The sequence below is a fragment of the Calypte anna genome, chromosome 2 (genome assembly GCF_003957555.1).
Source record: "Calypte anna isolate BGI_N300 chromosome 2, bCalAnn1_v1.p, whole genome shotgun sequence".
Taxonomy (NCBI): domain Eukaryota; kingdom Metazoa; phylum Chordata; class Aves; order Apodiformes; family Trochilidae; genus Calypte; species Calypte anna.
The window spans coordinates 25,936,321-25,960,883 of record NC_044245.1 but is presented as its reverse complement, the minus strand read 5'-3'; the positions used below and the strand labels follow the sequence as shown (position 1 = coordinate 25,960,883).

Sequence of the window (24,563 nt, the reverse complement as noted above, 5' to 3'; positions counted from 1 at the left end):
AAAGAGTAACATAACCCATAACCATTACAAATTTGCAAATCTAGCAAATTTGCATTTGGCAATAACTGTTAAACCTAGGAGCACTTTCTGGAAACCCAAGGCCCTGGGGAAGTGTAGTAGCAGCATTGATAAATGAGAGTCCCTGGCCCAAAGCTGCATCTCCGCTGCAAAGCCAGGTGGAAAACAGGACATGCTGGAAAAGAAGCTGTTACCCAGAAGTGGCCTTTACTCTCTGCCAGATTCCTCATCCCACTGATCTGATAAAAGGGCTCCAGAGCTCAGGAACTGGTGTGCAGGGAGGTGCAGGAGATCAGAGGCAGGAGGAAAGATTTGGGTGTTTGCTTTTGGATGGTGCCTTAACACACCTATCCTGACGCAAGTTGAAGAACCTTCCTACCCCTCCAGTTACCTCAAACTACCAACGCCCCAACACACCTCTTCTCTGTAAAGCTTTCTCATGTGACAGCCCTGAGGGGAAAATTATTGCACTAAATTAGATTGCTTTTGGGGGTTTTTTTTAATACATATAATCTCTACAGGGAAGTATTTTTACTTTTATGTATCTTACACTGCTCTTTGTAGCATGCAGTTGTGTAATGAGACCCTTCCAGCTTCTGAATGAGTAGCATCTATTAATCAAAGAGAGGCAATGGGAGAGAGCATCAGATCTAGAAGTTATCTGTGATAAAAAACTCATCCCATCAGGATCCTTCTTACTCTCTAGTGTAAACTGACTCATGACTTGCTAGTAGCACACCTTGGTCTCTGCCTCCATCTGCCCTCAGACTCCCTACTTCCCAGATGGGCCTCAGACAGTGGGGCAAGGATTTGCTTGGACACCTGGAGTTACTGTTTTGGATACTGCATTTCTTTAGCTGGGCTTTCTTTAACCAACTTGCTTCCTCCTCTAACATGGAACAACTGAATGTGTGAAACAACAATGAAATGCTAAGTATCAGCATAATGCTGAACTGCACAACATGGGAGTGTTTCCTGCCTTGCTGCGTTTTTTTCCTGCTCTTTATGGATTTGCTTTTGAGGAATTCAACAAGTAATTCTTAAGCACTGTGTTTAAGTTACACCCAAGTGCTGCAGGCAGCACAGGCCTCTATGAAGACGTTTTATGATTTACACATGGAAAAAACTGTTTGAGATCCAGTTCTCACATTGCCTATAATATTTTTAGCAGCAGCTACCTGCTGGCTAACAGAGATTGGAAGCTCTTGAATCAGCCAAAGGAACTGTGCCAATACCAGAGTTAACCTTGCAACTCTGCATACCAAGGAAACATGATCTCCAAGTTCAGCAAGCAACAGGCACGACTGTGGAACAGGGACAGAAAGGAACCTCTACACCCATAAAACCTGTGTGGATTAACCAAGACACAACATTGGAAGGAGGGAAAACTCAGTCTTTAGCTAGGCACCTGTGCAATGCAGCAGGAGTCCTTCCCTACATGATGGAAATTGTGCACTTTAGCTTTGAGATGAAAGAGAATAGTCCAGCTACCCTTCTGTAAAATTTACATAAGAGATATTTTGTGTAGTCCTATTTAGAATGATAAAGACAACTTCCACCAGACAGTTTCTCTGCCAGGAAAAGGAGAAAGTGGAAGCATATGAAGGATGAGATGGGCAGAACTCAGCACTGCTAGTGGTCAGGCAAGAGCTCCCTGGGCTGTGGAAGGCAGAAAAGCAGCAGCAAGGACCAGGAGGATCTGAAGGAAAAACATACTAGTGCCAAAACATCTCTCTGAGGAGCTGGCAAAAGATCTTAGGATTGTAGGGTAACTCAGGTGGGAAAAGATCACAGAATTCACCTAGTCCATCCAGGATTAGCACTCAGAGGAGTCAGGTACAAGGTTGGACTGGGTTGCACAAACCTCTATACAGCTGCATACCTGCAAATACCTTATGCAAGTGAGCCTCAACCTCAAACTTCACCACCTCGAACAGCCCAGAGCTCCTGAGGACAGTCAGGGCAGTCAGATGAAGGGCTTGGGCAGATATTAAGTAGAGAATGTGCTGCCCAGCAGCAAGAAGTTTGAAGCATTGTAGCTGTACATGGAAAATCCACCATGAAGATGCCTGCCTTTTATAAGATGCTCCAGCTCCAACAGGTGTTGGAGTTCAGTGATCCAGGCAGCAGCATAATACAAAACTGTAAAATCAAAAGGGTTTATCTTCTCTTCAATCACATTAGAATGTCCCTGCTAATACTGATAGATACATTACTGTGAGACATCCACATTCCCCATATTACCATTTTCTTGTGCTCATCTTAGAGACTTCTACAGTACACAATTTTGTATTTAGAAGTCAAAATAGTTTGTCTAGCTGGATGTATGCAGTTATGTTCTGCTTGATTGCAAAAGCCACGGGATCAGCCAACATTTTTGGTTCATTTATATGTTGCAATAGCTTTCTCACTCTCCCCTGGGCCCAGGCATCTAGCCCACAAATATATTTGACTAATAGGACAGATTAAATGCATCATTTTTCCAACTGTGATTTCATTTTTTTTCCATGTTGTTAAACATTTGTAACAGTTTCCTCATTTTAGTGATGTCAGGAGCAAGAGCAACTCATGTTCACTCCACTTTTTTGAGGTTACAAGGACTGACTTTGCTACCAGTACATATGGATCTTTGAAAAAGCTTTGCTGAAAATATACATGAAATCCACAACTCCCCCCAAAATTATTCAGCAGTACTGAAAATCTTTGCTGCAGGATTGATCAATATGGCAAAGATCAGCTCAAAACAGAGAGCCAGCATACATCTATAAGTTACTGGTTTTCAGTCACTACCACTGAAAACTTGGACAAGAACTGTTGGTCAAAGCATGATTGGCATAACTGCATTTAAAATGGGATTTTTCTGCAATTACAGTAGGATCACATAAAATAATAATGGGTCTGTGAATCTTATTCTCCTGAAGAAAGTATTAGTAGTTGTGATTAGTAAGACCCAAATGCTACTTTTGTAATGCTGGTTTTATAGCAAAAACTGAAGCATGAGACTTGTTTCACCAGGATTAGCATGAATTTATGCACATTCAGGTCTGTCTTTGATATTTGAGAAGACAATTTCTGCACTTAGAGATCATGAAGCTCACCTAAAATGAAGACATCCAACTGTAGCGGGAGGAGCCATTATTGCTCCTGAAGCTCGATGAGTCGCTGGTCTCTTCCAGGACTCCAAGCCACCACACAGCGCTTCCAGGGTAGAAGTGTAGTGGGTAGAGCCTTTCTTGCTCCAGTGGCTCGATGAGCTGCTGGCCTCTCCATGCCTCGTACCAGAGTGAGCTTGGGTCTGCCCTGTGGGTGTGTGTCCCACCTTTATTGGCCCCCTGGCTTTGCTCATGCCCAGTAGGGGCCTGTGCTAATCAGGCACAGGTGGACTCACACCCACTCACTGGCAATTCAAGGCACCTGGTTTATCTCATCTCTCTACATCCAACACACTTTGCCTAATATTTACCTGGATCAGTCAGAACAAGATGCACAGAATGCAGCTGTGGAAGCTGACAAAGGCAAAGCTTATAAAGCCCAAGCTATCTGACAGGGGGATATTTTAAAAGCAGGATGCTGTTGGTTAGCCTGGGAAATGATGCCTGGCAAATCTGGTAAACAGACACCACTTATTCTGCTAAAAAAATGTAACGTAACATTGACAAGTAGGAACAAAGGCTTCATTGTTCACACTGAAGCACTCCCAGCTTCTGAACAGGAGAGTTTGCTTTTCTAAAAGGTGTCTGAAAATTTGTTTCAGACACGGTTGCCCAACCTGTCCTTGAAACATTACCATGTGTTTCAGCTATGATTTCAACACAGTCCACAGCAAAACCTGCTTTTTTTGAATACTAAATGCTCAGACCACTGGTGCTGGTGAAGCATTCTTCTATGCCTGGAAAATATCAGACCCTCAGGTGGAATTTTCATGTGATGCACATTTAATCTCTGCAGGGTGCTCACCTGGGGTACACATCTAAGAGAGATACAGGTTTACAGCCACCTTCCCTAGTTGCAATAAAATAGCCAGAGAAGAGACATTTAACAGGGTTGTCATGCTCCCAAACTTAGAACTAGAGAGTTTGGAGGCAACATTTATAAAAAAAAATAATTACAGGTACATCTGTTTGGTCTGATTTCTACCCAGTGCACAGGATTTGACCCTAAATTAACATCTATCTTAGCTGTTATGCTTTCCATCTCCAGAGGCAGAGAGCAGGAAGACAACACTGAGGAGCACAACATTCATGTCATTTCTAGTTAAGAATACATGTGGACAGTGAAAGAGGGGGAAAAAATAGTTGTTCGAGGTTTTAAAGGAGCAGGGTACTACAGTGCATTCAGTTATGTCTTTTTAATAAGCTTGTAGACAGAGGAGGAAGATTCAAGACCTTGACTACCTGAAACAGTACAGGATCCAGAGCTGCAGGGGAATTCTGAAAACTCAGGCTAGATCTGGAAAGCAACAGCAGGAGCCTGATTTGGTTCTTCAGGTGACTGAAATTACTTACAAAGCTTCTTTCCTTGCAGTGGGTTAGCACTTTTTTCTTCCAAGGGGAAAGAAACCAGAAGAGGGCAAGAAGTTGCTGGAAACCAGGTCAGAAATCCCAAGAAGCAAACCAGCCTTTTGGACTATGGAGGTGATGGGTTCACATGTGCAGTAGTTTGGTTTTGTACCTCATTGTGCAAAAGAAAAACAGTAGATAATTACTGTAGCAACACCTAATGGACAATCAGAAAATTCACATTTCTTCTAGATGGATGTTCTACAAAGATTTGCCTCTTCTCTAAGGACATTTTTCATACACCTGTTGTACAACTGGATGGCAGTTTGAAGCCAGTCCACCTGTCTGCCCTGCCAAACTGAGAAATATTTTAAGCACCAAATGATAAGACATGGTTCCAACTCTTCCTTTGATAGTGACTCATTTAGGCTGATTTTAAAACATGGTAAGTTAGTAGAACTTTACAGAAGGCAGCAAACCATTTCACATACAGACCTGAAGTGAGGCACAGCCACCTGGAGTGTGAAAATGACAGAGATCCATCTGGCATCAAATTCTCAAAAAGCACTTTGCAGAGCAGAAGGTGAAACTATTGTCAGGAAAAAGAAAGGAAAGAAAGAGGGGGGAGGAGATAGAAATTTGTTTAAAAGACAAATCACACCTCTCACACCTCCAAAGAAGGTAACATCTTTCCATATGCCAAAAATTGACACTTTCTCATCCCCAGAGCCATCTAACACATCAGAGAAGCCCCAAGCAGCACCAGGGGGCTTCAGTACCAGCATGGACTCTAGCACCTGAGGGCTTTAACCTCCCTGAATAATACAAAGCTTACAGAAGAGCATTGTGAAGGAGGAAGGAAAGAAAGGACTGTATATTATAGCTTGCAGCTTCACCACAAAAAAGGAATAGGGGGCTGAGGGAGTCTGGAAAGAAGAATGCAAAGGAAAGTGTGTGGGTCATTGCTCAAAACCACATCAGATATGTGTGTGGGGGGGGGTTTATTGCTCAAAACCGTTTTGGGTTTTTGGGTTTTTTTCCCCTTTTACTGCCAGGACACCTAAAAGTAAGATCCCGTGATCCAGCTTTTCCCAAGTCTACATTAAACAACTTCATGTGGAACAATGAAAGTGCTCACTGCAGGGCTCTGATCTTCTCACTTATTCCTCCTATAGTTATCTATCACTACCAAATTTCTGGAACCCATACAAAGGCACTGTCAAAAAGGAGGAAAGATGCTAAACATATTGCAGTGAGAGCTGAATGACCAACATGCAGGCTGATTTCCCTGGCAGTTTAGCAGTCCCTGAGAGTAAGGTATTTACTTAAATTTCTAGTTAACACTAGAGCACAGAGAGGAACCCTAAGGAAATTTTCGAGCCAACAAAACATTCTGTTAATGAGCAGGTTGTGAGATCTAACATTCATTCTATGATCACAGAATGGTTTGGGTTGGAAAGGACTTTAAAGATCATTTAATTCCACACCCCCTGCATGGGCAGGGACACCTTCCACTAGACCAAGTTGCTCAAGGCCCCATCCAACCTGGCCTTGAACACTTCCAGGAATGGGGCAGCCACAACTTCTCTGAGCAACCCGTACTAATGTCTCACCACCTTGGAGACAGTATTTTCTTCCTAATGTCTAATGTAAATCTACTCTCTTCCAGTTAAAAGCCGTTCTCCCTTGTCCTGTCACTACATGGCCTTGTGAAGTCCCTCCCAGCCTTTCTGTAGGCCCCTTCAGGTACTGGAAGGCTTCTATGAGGTCTCCCCAGAGCCTTCTTTTCTCTAGGCTGAACAACCCCAACTCTCTCAGCTTGACTTCATAGCAGAGCACTCCACCCTCTGATCACCCTTGTGGCCCACCTCTGAACCTGCTGCATAGGCTTCATGTCCTTCTTGTGTTGGAGGCTCCAAAAGTGGAGGGCAGTACTGCAGGTAGAGTCTCATGATAGCAGAGGAGCAGAATCATCTTCCCTGACCTGCTGGCCATGCTTCTTTTGATGCAGGAGAGGATGCAGCTGGCTATCTCAGTTGCATATTAGCTCATTGTTATCTCATGTCAAGCTTCTCCTCAACCAACACCCCTTCTCCTCAGGTCAAGTCTCAGTTCATTCTCTGTCCAACCTGTCATTGTCTCTGAAACAGTTTTTCTCTAGAGTAGAAATGTAGATTTTGTTTTGCTCCGGTATTTGCATCACCCTGGAATTTGCTGGATCCAGCGTGATCCTGGCAGCTGAAAGTTGCAGCAGCATCACATAAAAACAAAACCTATGCCTGGAAACTTTACAGGAGCTTTTAACTGCTGTTCAATAGGCTGACACTCCTTAGCTAAAATATATTCTAGCTTTTGAGCAGTCAAACTGGTTGCCATACACTTCTTGTACTTTGAAATGAAGTAGCTAATTAACCCAGGTTAGCAGGGTCTACCTGGGGCAATGATACACAGCTGCACAGTGCTTGCCCCCACCATGCCCAACAACAGCTTACTCATAGGTAAGGACACTTCCCATCTGTAGAAGTATAATATTCTTTACTGATGCTTTTAAATTTGCATATATAGCAGAAAACCAGGTTAGAAAGCACAATACTTAATAGTTGATTCACTGAAAGAACACCAAATCTTTTTAGAAAAGCAGTTAGTTTGAACAGTTCTGCTCTGTCTTTGAGGTATGGGTTCCAGTCAGTTCACTCAGGACACAGTAACACTGTGGGGACACTGATAAATCAGGACAAAGCAGGAACACTTATGTGAATGTAGCACTTATGATTAATTTTGCACTAAAGGATACCATCTTCAAGGCAGTTTGCTTTTTATTCATAGCATAAATATAGTAACAGAAAACACAGCAAGCTAGAGCAGCTTTTTTACTTTCCTGTACTCACCCAAGTGTTTCTATTACAGTAAACTGTGCTGCTGTGCTACATTACAAGCATACAGGAGGGGTAAATGAAGACAGACACAAACCATGTATGACATAACTTATTTAATTCTCAACTTAATTTTGATGCTAAAAATTAGTCAAAGGCACTTCAAAGAAGGTATTTAAGAAACAAACCCTTAAGGTGATCATTCCAGACAAGTCACCATCTTACATCTGCCATTAGGGACATGACTACCTATAACTGCCAAGTGAAACATTCACAGGTTTTCAGTGGAGCATACTGTCCAGCAGCAATATTCAATTCTTCTCAAGCATTAATAACATTTGCTGAATATTTTAAATACATTATGGTAAAACAAAGCAAGTTACACTTTTGGAATTCCACAGAAGCTATTATTGACAGAAAAAGGACAAAACTGCCTTTCCAAGTGGTCCTGTATTGAGGGATTTTCATCTGTGCGTGCACTATCAACAACAGTAGCAGGTATATCAGAAAATAATCCACATTCTGCTCTCGTACCAAGATGAAACACCCTGCTCAGATAGCAAACTGTTTATAAGAGGTCTATCAGCTGCTCACTAAAATTTATGCTTCTGGAAGTACAGGAGAAAAATGGCAACATGTGAAGAAAAAGTCATCAATATACCCCCACCAAATCAAAATAAAGAAAGTGTCCTTAAAGCCAAAAGGTATTGCAAAAAGAGCTTCTGCAACAGAAGAGCTCATGTTAACACCAGCATTTAACATCATAAATAAGACCAATCCAGACTGCAAAAATGAACTGGGAGTGAAAGAAGATTAAAATTGATCGTTTTGTACAAGCAAAGATTAATACTTTCCTCTGATTAAGAACAACGACCAGAGAGTAACTTCTCGGCATTCTCATTCCTTCTCATTCCCACTAATACAAGGTTAAAACGTTACTGTTACACTGACACTCCCACACCAAAGTGCAAACTGCTCCTCAGTAATTTCAAGGAAACTAGTTAAAAATTCTCAGATTCCACTGTGGTGCCAATGGAAACTTTTAGATTTTATACAATTAAGAATCTTCTTTTAGAATCAAAGCAAAACAAACCCACAGCAATAATTGGTATAGCCTATGTCACTGTGCTTCAGAAAGGTCTATCCACCTGAAATACTATAGACCCTTTGTGCTGCAGAAATACTCAAACTCAACAGTTTCTCAAAGCACAAAGGCCTGAGAGTGAATTAACATACTGCTGGTAATAGTGTGCATGAAAATTATGCTAACTGTTCCCATTCCAACCTTGTCTTACTGAAGCTTTTGAAAGTAGTGAAATACAAACTAATTATTTCAATTATTTCAGAGGTATCAGCTTATTGTTATGGCAATGCAATTCATCAGAGAAGAACAGTTCTCTGTTATAATCACAGAATGTAAAGCTGATAATTCTTCTAGCTTGTCTGGAAGGAAAAAAAGAATTCATTGTAGTGCTGCTAGAAAGGCAAAAGAAATTGACTCAGAGGCCTAAGAGCAAGGACACTTAAAAAAAAAAACCAAAAAAAAATAAAAAAAAAAATAAAAAAAAAGAGAGAGAGAGAGAACGGATGCTTGAAAAAAAGGCTATTTTTCCAGATAGGCCACCTATTTATCACAAGGTTGCAAGTTCTTAGTCTTACTCCCTCAATAAATTGAACTTTACTTATTTCTCCCTTTCCTCTGAGGTCTTGCATGTTTTGTGGAAAGGGACATCCCTGCCTGCACTGCTAAGACCACAGCCCCGGTGGTCTTGGCACCAGATGAAAATCAGAACTGCTGCTGAGAAAAGGCTTCACCTTGAGCTCAGCAATAGCTGGGGTCTGACTGCCACCTCAGCAACCAAACTGTGTAGAACTCAAACATCTCACCAGCTGCTTCCTCTTACCCACTCAATTCTTACATAAGAGGAAATCAAAACCCCAGAGACAGGATAGTCAGAATATAAGAAAACATAAGAGAAAATTCTGTCACTTCACTGGGCAGCATGGGGTAAACACAGGACACAGATCTACAGAAAATATGCAAGATTAGTTCTGCCTGTTGCAGAAGAAAATTTTTAACTTCCCAAGGCTGAACTGAGGCAAGTGTCAATAAAGGAGAAGTACAGTAGTTGGGTTGATCATTTACATGTGCTGAATTTACAAGGATAATAACTTGGGATCTTGATTTGAGATCGTGATTTGATTTTGTAACTTCTTGAAGCATTTCAAAAAATTTTAATTTCATGTTTGAATAATGCCCACTGGAGCTACCAACATCGTATGGATTTCACAATATTACTGGTTTTGCTGCATGTGGGATAAACATTTAGCTCACAGAAGGAAGCACTTTTCAGCAAGGTACCATCCATCCTCCGGACAAGCATCCCTACAACTACAGCTGGAGACTTTTTCCTATTTTAAACAAATACTGTAATAATTTTCTACTTAAGTCAATTAACATAAAATAAAGCTCATGTCCCTTTTGGTACTTCAGAGGCAGTCTTGCTCATAAAAGACCAACAGATTTATCCCTGCAGGAACTATTTGTTCAACTAATACTGGATACGTGAACCTCACCTATAGTGAGGCAGAGCAGATGTATGTAACACTTCAACTCACCAGTAATTGCCATCATGCTGCAGAGCAATGGTCTGCAAGGACAACAGATAGACCCCAATCTCTACAAGAACTATCTTTGGAAAAAAAATCCAGTACTTTGTTAAATCCTCTTCCAGGAACATCCTGAAGGACAGCAGCAGTAAATAAGGCTGTCTGCTACCAGCATGTGCCCTTTCCAAAAGAATGACTGGAGGTAATTAGGTTATGTCCAAATTCATCAATATGATGAAGGTGAAAAGTGATAAAAAGATGAAGAAACTTCTGTTCAAGTGTGGAATAAAGACACACTACATGTGAAGCTTAACCCTATCCCCCATACTGCTATTCACTCAACTTGAAAAAGAAAAACACAAAGTTTTTACGTTAACTATATAAAACAGGCTTGACCTCTGAATACTCTTCAGTAATTAAAACACCTATTTTGTCCTATAACAAGAAAGTGTTTTCAGTTAAGAGGCAGAGATACTCAAATAACTGGAGAGAGTTAATGCACTTTGAAAAATTCCTGCGTTCAGGCTGGCTTACCTGATTAAATACACAGTTCAGCTGCATAAAGAGTGAAATAAGGTTCACTTAACACTTTGTTCTGAGAAAGGTAACAAGAAGCAGATGAAGAAGAGATTATAGAAATGGAGAAGAAAAAATATCCAGAAAAGTGAAATTAAGTACTTTAGCCAAATAAATTAGATGTGTAGAGAAGCAGTCAAATCAGCTTTACTGCAGTTTTAAAATAGGACTTGTTTGTACCTACGAAATGTTAATGAATGAGGTGAGTCCACAGTCTCAAAATACAGTGATGTGCGAACTAAATGGAAACAAACTAATTACAATGCTAGCTGAAACCAAGGTATTATAATGCCATTATAGCTTTGCTAAGATACTATTCTTTCTGGTTCATAAGGTGTTATGAAGAAGGTGTTATGGAAGAGAGATTTCTAGTTCAAAAGTATCTACCTTATGCTGAGAAATTCTGAGATGACTTTTTGTATCCATTTTACCAGTAAGGTAAGTTAATAAAAAAAAAAAAAAAACACAGGCAAATACATAAGCAGCTTGCATTACCTCAGCAATTTATACAATAGTAACTATTTCTGGGTTTACCCTTAAAATAGTGGTGATCCAACTTCATATTGTTTTGCACAAAAGAGACTTAAAAAAAAAATCATAGCGGTGAATTCCATGTCTGCAACAATTCAAAGTAATCTTTTGGGTGATCTCTGCCTACTCATAACAACAAGTCTGCCAAAGGTCTGCCATTAAGGCAAAGCAAACTTGAGGATCTTATTTTCATGCCTCTCCCTTCCTTATAGGGCAAGGTACACAAAGTAACTTCAGGATATTGAGAATACCAGAGAAAGGTGTCATGAAGTACTTGACTGTGCAGCATCCAACTTCTAATACAAGAACTGACCCAATAGAACATCTGGAAGGAAACAAGAGAACAGAAAAGGAACAGAAATACTGTATGATTATCTTTGAACCTGTTCACTATGTTCATATCCAAGTTATTCCAGATATTAGTGTAACAAACAAACCTCCAACTTCACAGCTTTAGGACCCTAAATCTTCATGAGCAGGGCTGCAGGGTCACACTATCCTGAACAGTCAGAGCCAGCACCAGACTCAGTTGTAGTCAGACAGTGACAGGAAGTACTGCCAAAGTGATTTCTGAAATAAGAATCACCATGAATAATTTCAGTCCGTAAGTTTCATGCAGGAGTTCGAGGCGAATCTTATTCACTGTACTGACTTCTTCATTTGCTTCAAAGTCCAATTAATTCTCAGAAATTTTTTGCTTTAGCTTTTGATTATCCTCCAGTGCTTCACTTTTGCTCTGCTCTTCTGGATGCTTTGCCAAATCAGGATTGTACCGATACAAATACCCATATGGGCGGAGATGGTAAATGAAATATTCCAACTGATACATAGTCACAGAATCAACGTAGTGGAATGAAACTGCTAGATCAGAACAGCATCCGGGACCCTAAAACATAAAACAAGTCAAAATAATCAGCAAGAATTGCAAAGCATGCTCTGGATGAAAAATCAGTGATGAATTCAAGCTCATACTTGACTTCATGGGGAGAAACTCACTACCAGCACTTAATGTGAGGCAATCAAAATGTATCAGACATACCTGCCAAAGCATCTTTCCAAAAGAAAGTTGGACAAAGTCTTTTGCTTCTGTAATCAAACCAGTGAAAAAAAACTAGCTGCCCTCACTCATCTCAGATTTTCTGCTTTTCCATGGTTCTTTTTTTATATTGGTATTTAAATAAACCCAAGAAGCAGCAAGCAGGTCTAAATGCATTCTGTTTATATATGAAGCAATACAGGCTTGTTTCTTGTGACAGCATTGATCTGTAGTACGTGCCCATACACCTGCGCCTGTGTTCACACATTATACAGTTTGGCAAATTTGTCAGTATCTAACATCCTACACATATTCCTACACATTTTTAAGAGCTAAAAGATCATTTCTAGCACATTTGTTCCAACTTGTATTTTCTATCTTGAATTCAGCTTAGGGAATGCATTTCTGGAAGCTAGTTGAGGCGGGGGTTGGTTCATCAGAGTTGATTGCAGAACTGCTAAGATTCCTATTCTAACTGGAACAAAGACTAAATATTTAAAGAGATTGAAGAGAATAATTGTTAGTCTTTCAACAGTTACCAAGCTTGATCAATATAGCTTGTCAATACACCAGATGAACTAGTCTTTTCTCAAACACAAATAGGATATGACAGGATCGAATCCGTCACTTACAGCTGTAACTGTGCAGAGCTCAGCCACCCGTGAACTGCAAACATAGCTAAAGCTGCTACATCCTGACACATTAAATACATTATCAGAGTTGTTTCAAGCTACAGAAACGCTCTAGTTGCTGAATACAAGTATAAAAATATATCCTTTACAATGAAAAGAAGCTACTGAAGAACTAGACTTTTTTTTCCAGCTTTACTGTCTAAAAACTCCCACATCCTACTCTTGATTTGGCTGCTATGCTGATCCTAAAGCTTACTGGAAAATAAAACCTCTAGAAGAGGCTTTAAAAAAAGCCACATCACAGATTATATAATCCTCAAAAGTTTACAATTCAGAATGGCTTCCAATAACTTTAACCACACCCTGCTCCCACCTGGTGTTTTGTTGTTTTTGTTTCCTTAAACCAGGTATTTTAGATGTGGAACACAAAGGACAATCTGAAGTTTTACAGCAAAAATGTTTCAGCTTGTAAATGCTGACATATTTCTGTTGCTGCCACAGAAGAAATTCTTAAAAATTGACTTTGCCAGCCCTCCCATTTGCCTCTACTTCTACAGAAGGTAGACAAGAGCCCCATACAACTGCAAAAGGAAATCTAATCATACTTCCTTGTCTGGGTCACACATTTATTTCAGTTCTAGGCAAAGTTTATTCTTTTGTAAACTTTTCAGTGGAATCCAACTCCATGTACGTTTTAACAACCTTCAGTAAGAAAGTGAGGGGAGGGCAGTTCCCAGAGATAGGTGACATATATTGCAGTAAATCTCCATTTGAAGGGAAAAAAACCTAGCAGCCAATACAGTCATATGTACCATTTCTCACCATCCCCTAACTTGGAAAGCTGTCAGCCAGTGTTAATCTACAGTCATGAGCAAGTCTCAAAATTAGTTCTGTTTCCACAGTTTTTATGCAAGTTTTGTTCTTGGGTGGGAGATAAAGGTGTATCAGTGCCACCTTCCCTTTCAGCAGGCTTTAATGTAACTAAGCCATACTGTCTGGGCTGGACCATACAGTGAGCACACAGCTTGGAATCAACCACCCTGGTCTCCCTTCTCACTGCACACAGAGAGGGCTGGGTGGCTGGAAGAGAAGCAAGTGATGTTGTGTGCCAGGTGAGGGGACAAAACAGAACAATAGCTTTGCAAGGAAGGTTGTAGTGGGAACACCAGGTAAGTAAGCCAAAAAGGTTTCCTCTACTTTTTTTTGCTGTCCTGAGAACACAGCAAAACAGCAATAATAATTTAAGATTCACTAGCTCATCTGTAATGTTAATTTTTTAGCACCAACCTTTAGATTTTTACATATTTTACATGCATTTTAGACATATTTCACACATCAGCACACAGGTATCCAACAACAAATTTCGTTTTCTAATATACTGAGCTACTATTAAACTGGCAATTCACACATCATACACATCCACACCAGTTGCAAGATATACTTAATAAAATGTGTACCAGGTTCCTAAGGACTTACCTCTACAGCAGGATAATAATTATAATTCCAGTACCAGAATGTTTTTGGTAGGTATCCTCTGATTAAGTGATGTTCTGGAACAAAGGGATGAAAAGTTTCTCTCCCATTCGTATCCCTAGAATCTCCTGCTTCCACATTAAGGATCTCCATGCACTTTCCTAGTGCCAGATCTTCAATAGAGGAACTGTGAGAGCATTTGTTTGTTTTAAAGGCAGTAACAAATCTCTTCAGTGCTTCTTTGCTTAGAACATACCCAGCTCCTCCACTCATGTAGCCCTGTTTGACATAAGGCTTAAACCTTCTCCCAAAGTATATGGGCTGTTCAGTACTGTATTTTGAAAGAAGCCATCTCAAATTGTCCAATATAACATAAGTATCATCATCAGCTTTCATAAACCAATCAGCATCATCAAAATAATGGTCATATACATATTGAAAAGCTTTAATAGTCTTCCAGTACAGTTGGTCTCTGCCTTCTTTGGTTTCTAGGCCCACAGTTGGGAAATCTTTGTTTTCCTCAGAGCTCATGAAAAGTATTTTATTACAACGTTGGGCCCAAGTAGCCTTAACATGCTTGGCTTTCTTTTCCAGATTTTGAGGTCCAGTCATGACCCAACACAGTATCTTCACCTTCTGATACAGTCCCTCTGCAATATTTTTATCTTCATCTAAAAAAGAGGGAAGTTCCAAAACAATATTAGACTTGATTGCAAAACAAGGAGCAATCTCTCCCCAGGCATTCTGTTTCTAGATGAGAAAATACACGCAGAGAGAGAAGAGGTGTTTGCTTCTACATGTACCAGTTAATTAAATTAATGTTAGATTTAGGAAGGAAACAAAAAGACTTCAAAACAAAGAAACTAAAACCCTTAAAGTTATTTCAATTTCACAGGATAAAGAAGAGCAGAAGTGCTGTATCAAAGCATGTATCTGGTCAGGGAAGTGTGGCTTTAGAAAACCTGGATTTGTATGCAAAAACCATTAGAAGGCAACTTCTTTATGGTGTGGGACTAATGAAATTTAAAAAACTGAATATTTTTGCCATCCACAATGAATACAGAACAGCAAGCCTCAAAAGCTAATAAGCTCTATTATTTATATTCATGTTAGCTAGCAAAGAATTTATCACCAAATCAAGTTAAACCTTCAAAAAAAATTAAAAAAAAAATCAGGTTAAATAAGTTAGGATGTCATGAAATTAGTATTACTGTTGTCCTAAAATGTATTTATTTGCAGACAATACAACAGAACAAACAGATAGAGTTGAGGTGTGTAATATCAGGCTGCCACAGCATTAACTTCTCTCAAAGAAACATTTTCACTTGACACATAGACTTTAACTTATGCAAGAAAATATACCATGGAGAATGGAATCTGCATAACTGGTCCTAATATTCCAGCTTACGCTTTAGGCAACAACAGATCAGATTTCTTTGTAACAATTTTCTATAATTACATGTGAAACACTCTCAAACTAGTCTTACAAAGGTTGCTGTTTAGATGTTTCAATAGCAAATTACTTATTAACATCTTCAAGCAAATGCCTTACAGTCTATTTTTTCAGCATCTAAACTATTCCAACTCAGATATTACAGAATCATACAATTTTCAGGGTTGGAAGGGACCTTTAAGATCATTCAGTTCCAACTCCCCTGCATAGGCAGGGGCACCTCCCACTAGATCAGGTTGCTTAGAGCCCTGTCCAACCTATCTTTAAAAACTTCTGGGGATGGGGCTATCATCTGTATTTAGAACTAACTCATTCAGTGAAATGTGTCACATTTAAAGTATGCCTGATACACTAGAGGGGTCTACCTTCTTTGAAAAAAAAAAAAAAAAAAAAAAAAAAAGTGCAAATGGCAAACAACAATCTGTGTTCAGGCTGCAACAAGTTAGAAGTGCTACAAAATTAGTTCTTAGAGCTACCAAGGAATTCATCCCCATCTACAAAGCCTGCAAACATGTCTGCTTAACAAAACCACCATTTGATGTCAATAGTTCATTTGAGAAGTTCATGCTCCAAACAAATCTGGTTACAGAAGCTGGACTAACAGTGGGCTCTAAGGAAAAAAAAAACAACCAAAACACCCACTAGTGTAATGAAAATGTAAACAAAGAACAGCAGCGTTCTGGTTTTCAGAGACCTCAGGAGAACAAAGTTATCTAGATGTAACCTGAACATGGGGCAGGTCAAAGAAAATGATTCATACAAATTCTTGGCAGTGAAGAAAGCACCATTTTGCAATGCAGGAAAAGGGGGTATATTATATAATGAGTCAGGTGTAACAAAATACCTTTATGCTGTCCTGAGTCCGCATTGAAATTCATTTGACCTTGCAGCTGTCCATTATCAGTATCTGCTGAGTGCTGGCCATGTGGATCATTGTGAAGGACTGGAGCCTCATAAGGCTGGATCTTAACCTGTTCTTCTAGAATAATGCTAAATAGAAGATAGCATACGAAAAATCCTATTGCTGATCCAAATGTGAAGGTTAGAATGTTCATCAAAGACTTGGAAGAGGCCATCTCCTGAGGGTAATACACTGTCAAAAAAAAAAAAAACAAAAACCCCAATAAGCTTAAAGCTGCTTAACACAGGAATCTGTATCTAAAACTATAGTAAGTAAAGAGCTCAGTTCTAGTTCAGATTCAGCTCCCCTGGATTTGCAAGGAAGTTTAAGTACAAGAGCAGTGCAAATATTCATATAAAATTGTACAACCATTGATAAATTTAATGCAAAAGAGCTACCATATATTCTTTATCTTAAAATTATAAAGAAGAGTCATAAATCTCAAAGGTGACTGTATATACAAACAATATTAATGGCATTTATGCAATACTTATATAAGAATGCATACATTTAACTTGCAATGCCTTCATTATAATATTGTAATATATGTTCACTTCTTTATTCTTCATCCTGAGCAATTTATGCTTTAAAATTTAGTACTCAGGTCTTTTATTCAGCTAAAAGATGATCAAAGGCTATTTACTACTCAGCTAAAAGATGATCAAAGGCTATTTACAGGTCAAGATACAATATGGTCATGAGATGTACCTAAACTCCAGGAGGAAGTATATTACAGGAATTCTTCAGCAGACGTCAAACACAGGAAGATTTTGAAGAGTTATAAAAGCAAATCTACTCTCAAAGAGCAGTTTTCCTTCCAATTTTAGGCAGTATTGAGGATAGACTTTCAGAGTAAGACAGTACCTGAATTTTCACACAGAAGCACCCATTTTAAAAACAGAGGAAGAGTAGAAGAAGAGAAGAAAACACATCAGCACCAAAGACTTCTACACATCAAAACTTTGTGTTCTAGTAATTAAAAAAACCTCTCAACTTCAGCTTCTTAACAACTCAAGGACCTGGCTGGCCATTTTTATAAAATCAAGCAAAGCCAGCACCTATGCCTGTATAAAGTGAGCATTTTACAGCCTAAGCAAGTGCAAATTTTTATATACTGAACACTTGCAAACCAATTTTGGGCTGTTGAGGCCTGAGGTCGTTTCATCTTTGGACAGGGTTGAGATATTATCCAATAAATCATGACTAAAGTACAAAAACATTGACTGTCAAACACAGTGAATTCAAGCCAGAGGCTTACAAACAAATTGATGATGATGTTATGTTCTCTCTGCTAGGATCTCTCTGCTCTGCTAGGAGCCAGACAAAACCCGATTTAGTTATTTAGGGAGCTAAAAAAAGAAAATTACAGAATGTACAGAGCATCGATGAAAACCATCGATCAGAAATGAGTTGCAGCCACCAAAACAACTCATTTAGCCTGCACTCCTCTCCTTGGCTGTGCAGAGTTCTACTGGAGTGTCCCCAAGCTGCATGAATCAGTTTGCAGCAACACACACTCCAAATATCAGCTTTCTGTTTGAGCACTCTCCTGAACAAGGAGAGAGGACAGAAAGCAGGTGTGCATATTGTTAGGCTGGGACTCCAGAAAGCATCATATTTACTGCAAGCACACAGACCTGGAGCATTGAAACAGCTCTAACATGTGATATGCTTTGCTTTTCACACTGCCAGGAAAAAGAAAGAACACTGGAAAAACAACTTGAAGCACAAAAAAACTATCAAGAAACTTTAAGGTTGTATCAAATTAATATGTTATTATGGCTGATAAGGAGCTGTATTTCTTTAATATATAAAAAACCCACAATAGGCAAATTTTTAATCATACCTTGTCTTCCCACAATTCTGTACCACATCTTAGTGGAGACTAATCATTGCCTTTAGACATCACAAAGTATAAGGTTGACTACATCATCATTTGTGACCCAGGCCTTGGAAAAAAGATTTGGTTTCCAGCTTAATTTCTATTGTCTTACAAGCTACTAACTTGGGAAGAAAATATGAGGACGTAGATTAAAGTTCTCAAAAAAAAAAAAAAAAAAGGCAGGAACCTAAAACATTTAAGGAAAATCCTATATGCCCAAGCAGTCTATGGCACTGAAAAGTATCCACTGTACTACAATTATTATTTATTTTTATACACAAAGGGAGAGAGCCAGAATAAAGCAATGACTTCCTTCAGCATATAAAAAGGGGGGAAAAATAAATATTGATGCATACACACAATATAGCTACAGCACTTCATAGAAGAGAAAGTCTACATTGTTCCACTTTTCACTGTTAAGTATTTCTTTGCTACAAAGCTATCTGCTCAAACAGCTGTTAAAATTACTCTTCCTTGAAGAGGAAAAACAGAAAACAACTTGAAAATAACTGCTGGTTATTAAAATATGGAATTATGCTAAACTAGATTCTTTAGGGAGAAAAAAGTAAAATTCAGGGTATTGGAAATGTTAAAAGAGAAAAAAGTATATTCATCATATTTGAGAATCAGAAGCTGATTTGGCAGTATTCCACAAGCAAAGAGGATTTCTGGGAGCAGACAGGGACAGATGATGAAGCTGTACTTCATATTTGTCATTAAATGTCTTTGGTTACAGTTTTCAAGCTAAAATATTCAGCTCATTGTTCTATTAAGTTTATAGCAAGAGACTGGGCCACTATATACATGTGTGTGCATCCATATCTTCATAAATTCCATTAGTAAATAGGACAGAAATCCTACTTTTTTTAAAATTATATTGATACTGAGCCTAAATATAGTCTTATCTTGCCAGCATAAGAAACTAAATGCTGTAGCATTAGACTAGAACCAGAAAATGTCTAAAAGGAAGGTCAGATCTTCTGATAAGCATCCTCACTCAGACTCTTATGACATTCTTTTCTATACAGGGATTTATTCAGGTACAAGACATGCAAAACATTTAAGTGTTCAAAGGCAGGCTGGATGAGGCTTTGAGCAACCTCATCTAGTGAAAGATGTTCCTGCCCATGGCAGGAAGGTGGACTAGACAATCTTTAAAGGTCCCTTCAAACCCAAACCACTCTGGTCCCTTCCAACACAAACTATTCAGTGATGCTATGATTCTAAGACATACAGAGAGGGAGAATCTAAGTGCAAAATCTACTAGGCCACTAAAAAGTCCCTAATTTTATTCCTATGTCTATTTTTACTTCTCTTTAATTAAAAAAGGACACTATTTAAAAAATCACCCACAACAAAAACCTAACCTTCAGTTTATGCTCCACTGCTCTACCATGGCAGCTTAAACAAGTAGAACTACTTAGATATTAATGTAGGCAACCCTATTCACATCAACCAGACCAATAAATGTTTAAAACTACTAACACGACTGTCAGTGTAGATTTGGATCCAAATTTAAGTTTTGAGAGTATACAATTTCTGCATCTTCAAAGTTACAGAGCAAGTAATTTTCCTGTGTTAGGGGCTACTGAAATTGGCAGCCTGATGGAGACAATCTATCTAGGAACCAAACCTGAATCCCCAGCCCCGCCCAGAGCACTACTCCAATTGCTGGTGCAGACCTCCTCACCCAGATACACACACAAGCAGCTCCCCACAGGCATACCATGATCCACCAGAAAATGGCCTTAGACATTATGGATTCAAACTAGAGAAGAGTAGATTTAGACTGGGAGTTAGGAAGAAGTTCTTCACTCTGAGGGTCGTGAGACACCAAGAACAGGTTGCCCAGAGAGATGGTGAAATCCCCATCCCTGGAAGTTATTAAGGCCAGGATGGACAGGGCTCTGAGCAACCTGATCTAGTGGGAGGTGTCCCTGAGTTCCAACCCTGAAAACTCCAAAATGACTCCCAGATCATAGAATCATAGAATCATAGAATTGGCTGGGTTGGAAGGGACCTCAGAGATCATCGAGTCCAACCCTTTTACCACCGTTGCGGTTGCTAGACCATGGCACTGAGTGCCACATCCAGTCTCTTTTTAAATATCTCCAGGGACGGAGAATCCACTACTTCCCTGGGCAGCCCATTCCAATGCCGGATCACTCTCTCCGTAGATCTTAATGCTTCCAGTATCTGGCTCAGATCTTCTAGACTCATATTGCCGAACTGAAGACTATGATTTCACAAGTACCTTTCCTACAACTGAAGATGCCTCAAAACCTGTCTCCCTAGTTTATTTCCCTACTCACTGGCTGGCCTGGCATGGTATCACTACCAGCCATACACCAGCATACTTGCCAATACAATCCAGATGTACTCTGGTCTCTCCAGTTACAGGTATGCCAGACACACAGACCCCTAAGACTTACGGTCTCCACTCCACTTGCTGGCATTTAGACCCTCACTCACTCCAGTTTCTCCAGTTGTCACCAGACAACAGAGGTCCCTATAACTTAAGGTACCACCCCAGATGCTGGCACTTAGACCTCAGTATGCACACATGAATATAGCAAAGTGCCCTCCTACAAGAATACATTCAGAACCAGAACTTAGTGAGACAAGAGGACAGACTGTGGTAATATGGCACAGGGCATGGCCAAACATACTGACCAACCACTTGCTTACAATTGACCAGGCTCTTTTATCCCATTTTCCTTTTCTTTCCTATATTTGTTCCTCTCCAAACCACCTTGTTACCTCCCTCTGGCTCCTTTCCTGAGCATCCGGTATTAAGTTTTGTACAATCACAAGATGCTGTTCTCCTGCATAACATCTCATAATATGTTCCATATTCTGCTGACAGTTACCCCCCTGAATCCGGTAAACTGTCCCAGTGAGCTTTCCTGTTGACTTAGCTCAGTGCCTGACACACCTGGGCAATAGGACTGAAAACTCTCCAGTGACAGATCAGGGGCTGCTTCCTCTGACAAGATTAATGGGGTCCCCCACAACCCTGCTGTGCCTCCGTGCAGTCCCCATGATGAGCCTTTTATCACATAACCTCAAATGCAGGTCTCACCCTGGTATCTGCTCCAACAAGGGTTAAGGTCACCTTCCTAATCCAAAGCAAAGTTAAGCAATCCCCATGCTATATATATGACGTTGTATCTGTATATATCTATATTTATCATGTTGTATCTCTATACATACATACATATAAAATATATAATTATATATATATTAATATATTGTAGTGGAGCTTGTCCAACCTCTACCCCTCAAAAAAAACCCACAACCACCTTTAAAAATACTACTTTTAAGGAAACTCAGACCATGTAGCTTTTTGTTTCAAGAAAAGACAAATTCAGCAATAAAAACTAAAATGCAAACACAAACCTGGGATTTTGAAAATTACATAATGCAGGACAGAACTCTATTTTTGTACACCTTTCATCCCAGTATCATTTCACAACCACTTTAAGATTTGATAAATTAACTACGAGAAATACATCTAGCCTGCACACATAGCTGGCTCTTCCTTGTATCCCCTACTTATAACAAGAGAAGGAAGCTCTGCAGCTCCAGCATGAAACAGAATGTCAATGTCCTTTACGGGATGCATAATTAGCAATGAAATTGATCCCTAATACCTCTTCTGTAACAGTTGAGAAAACATCAGAATAATGAAAATTTAAATGAAGTTCGGTGTGCAGTGCCCGGGAAATGTCTTCTGCCACCAAGTCCCATTATTTCTAGAAGTTTTACATACATATTCATATGTTTCTAAAATGAAGCTATATGTAAAAGAGTTGCATGTTCACTAATGCTGCCTGTTTCAAGGATTACTGGAGCCTACTGCAGTCTCCTATCAACTAAGCACAAACTGTAGATTTCACTTTCAAACACATTTTGGTATGTTTTGGTTGTTTGTTTTTTTTTTTTTTAGTAAAAAAATCTAATAAGAATTTCTTTCAAGAGGAACTTCTTCCATTCAAAACTCTTGGTTGCTCTACCCAGAAGTACAGACTCCAAAAGCATGGTGTCTCGGTACTGGTGGCTGGCTAACAGCGTTGAAACACGATGTGTGACAACTCACAGCACAGGTGAGAGTGAAGAGAGATCGTGGTAATCTCCCTCACTCCAAACGCTGTCACCCTCTTTCGGCAACAAGTTGCCAAGCCTGAAGCATGACTTTCTAGACCTCTACTAACCCAGCTCTTACTAAATCTTACTAAAAGGAACTGCGACGTTCATTCAGACCAGGAACTCCCCGCTCTAAGGAGCAGCAGACGGGTGACTGCGGAGCATCGAGCGATTCCCCCCCTCCAGAATGCACCTTGCTCGCTCCGCTGAGCCTCCGAGGGACGCGCCGTCTTCCAAGGAGACCCCCTCCTTCTGAGCCTCTCCTTCCTAGCCGGGCAGCCAGGCAGCCGCTGTCCCCGCAACCCCAGCTGCCGCGGGCACCCTTCTCGCCGCCGCCGGCGTAACCCCTTCCGCCGCGGCCACCCCTCCCGCCCCGTCACCGTAGGGAGGCACCTTCCTCTACGTCGCCTTCCCAGACGGGGCGATGCCTTCAGGGGCCTGCCTGCCTGCCCGCCAGCCTCCCCCCAGCGACGGCCCGGCCCGACCCGGGGCCCTCCACCGCCGCCGCCGCCTCCCCCCTCAGCGCCGCCGGACACCGCGGCCCCGCCCGCCCGTTCTCTCTCTCTCTCTCACCTCGGCGGGGACCGGGATCGCGCTCAGCCGCGCGGCGCGCGGGCAGCCGTTGGCCGCGCGCAGGGGAGGCCGCCGCCCCGCGACGCCGTTGCCGCCGGCACCATCGCGCTGCCCCGCGCTGCGCACCCCCGGGCCGGCAGGGAACGGCCCCGCCCCTCCCCGCCCCGACGCCCGCTCATTGGGCGCTGAGCGCCGGGAGGGGCGTGGTCTGTCCCGGCACGCGCGGTTAACCCTTACCCGCTGGCGGGGGGGGGCGGTGCCGCGTGGCAGCGCGCTCGGTCCCTTCACGTGCTCGCGCGCGCAACAGCCCCCGCTGCCGGCGAGGAAGGGGTGGCGGCGGCAGGAAGGAGGAACGAGGAACGGGGAGCAAACGGCGGTGGCCACTGCCGCCCCCCCTGCTCTGCTCCCGGTGCAGGAGCGGGAATCAATCGGGCTGTTCTTACCCTTCTCCGCCTGCCCTCGGGTCAGGCCGCCAGCGGAGCCCCTGCTTGTCGTGCGGGGCGGTGGGTGAAGGCGCGTGCCCCGGGCCGGAGCTGCAGCGTGAGGGCGAGTGGCAGCTCGGCTGAGGCGCTTGGCCGGGGCTTTGAGGTGTGAGAAAATGAGACGGAGATGAAAGGGAGGGGCGGGAGAACGAGGAGCGTCACCCCCTCGACCACTTCGAGGTTTGTAAGTGGCGGACACGTTCAGGAATGAAATGGCCCGGGCAGGGCAGCCCCTCCACCCTTGGGTCGCGTTACCTTGCTCTTGTCTGCCTGGGCTTGGCGAGAAGGAGCTGGGCCGTGTGGTCAGGCCGGGCTGCGGAGCGGTGCTGCCTTCCAGCCCCTCGTTCCCTTCACTTCAGCCGGTCTGGAGCCTCTGCACTTCCAAAATACCATTAGGCAACTGCAAGGGACGTTGCTAGGTAACTGAACCTTCTGAAATCATTCCTTATCTCGCTGTGCTTACGCTGCCTACCTTTTAAAAATACGTGACGTTTCTCTCCATATCTTTCCTCGGCAAAAATCTATTAAATATGAAGAGGGATTATAGGTTTAAAAGGTCTTCTACATTACAGTCTAATGGAAGAATAGCGTTTTGCAAACGGGGTAGTTAATGGAGCTTTGCAGTTAATAGCTAGTGTGTTGTGGTTTGCTTTAAAACAAAACGAAAACAAAAAAGAACCAACGAAACCAAAAGAAAATAAACAAACAAAAAACCACACAAGAAACAAAAACCCCCAAAAAACAAGAAAAAACCCGGGTGCAGTGGTACGTGCAAAAAGGTCCATGCTGAGGGCTGTCAGTGTTTCTGTAAGGTCGCTGCACACACTGCTATCGACACACTTTATCTCCTCCTACTTCAAGCCTACCTGGGGATTAAT

The 24,563-nt window shown here is 41.3% G+C and overlaps 2 protein-coding genes across 9 annotated transcripts in view; one reads left to right on the top strand and one right to left on the bottom strand.

Moving 5' to 3' along the window:
• Window positions 1-7,489: 7,489 nt before the first annotated feature.
• Window positions 7,490-24,091, bottom strand: C1GALT1 (core 1 synthase, glycoprotein-N-acetylgalactosamine 3-beta-galactosyltransferase 1). Of its 4 annotated transcripts, none has more exons than XM_030444317.1 (4): window positions 23,941-24,091; window positions 16,546-16,794; window positions 14,252-14,919; window positions 7,490-11,993 (listed from the first exon to the last, which is right to left on the bottom strand). In XM_030444317.1, the coding sequence occupies exons 2-4, from the start codon at window positions 16,775-16,777 to the stop codon at window positions 11,784-11,786; spliced, it is 1,110 nt and encodes a 369-aa protein (XP_030300177.1). In that variant the 5' UTR covers window positions 16,778-16,794; window positions 23,941-24,091; the 3' UTR covers window positions 7,490-11,783. The 4 variants fall into 4 exon arrangements, with proteins under 4 accessions (XP_030300177.1, XP_030300176.1, XP_030300179.1 ...); XM_030444316.1 differs by lacking the exon at window positions 23,941-24,091 and adding an exon at window positions 23,204-23,270; XM_030444319.1 differs by lacking the exon at window positions 23,941-24,091 and adding an exon at window positions 23,024-23,110.
• Window positions 22,760-24,563, top strand: part of ASNS (asparagine synthetase (glutamine-hydrolyzing)) — a 34,003-nt gene continuing 32,199 nt past the window's right edge. For 2 of the 5 annotated variants that reach the window (XM_030444311.1, XM_030444305.1), the window contains exon 1: window positions 23,905-24,104. The gene's annotated coding sequence lies outside the window, so the exon portion shown is untranslated. Of the gene's footprint in view, window positions 23,012-23,584; window positions 23,866-23,904; window positions 24,105-24,563 lie in introns of those variants that run through there. The other 3 variants (XM_030444309.1, XM_030444312.1, XM_030444307.1) reach the window with 3 other exon arrangements.

What these genes read in the sequence shown, in the direction of transcription:
- C1GALT1 (XM_030444317.1), bottom strand. Translation starts at nt 16,777, where the DNA reads ATGGCCTCTTCCAAGTCTTTGATGAACATTCTAACCTTCACATTTGGA. An exon ending in GGACTCAGGACAGCATAAAG is followed by an intron (nt 14,920 to 16,545) that starts GTATTTTGTTAC and finishes CCTCTTTTTTAG; the next exon opens with ATGAAGATAAAAATATTGCA. An exon ending in ATTATTATCCTGCTGTAGAG is followed by an intron (nt 11,994 to 14,251) that starts GTAAGTCCTTAG and finishes TTTATGTTTTAG; the next exon opens with GGTCCCGGATGCTGTTCTGA.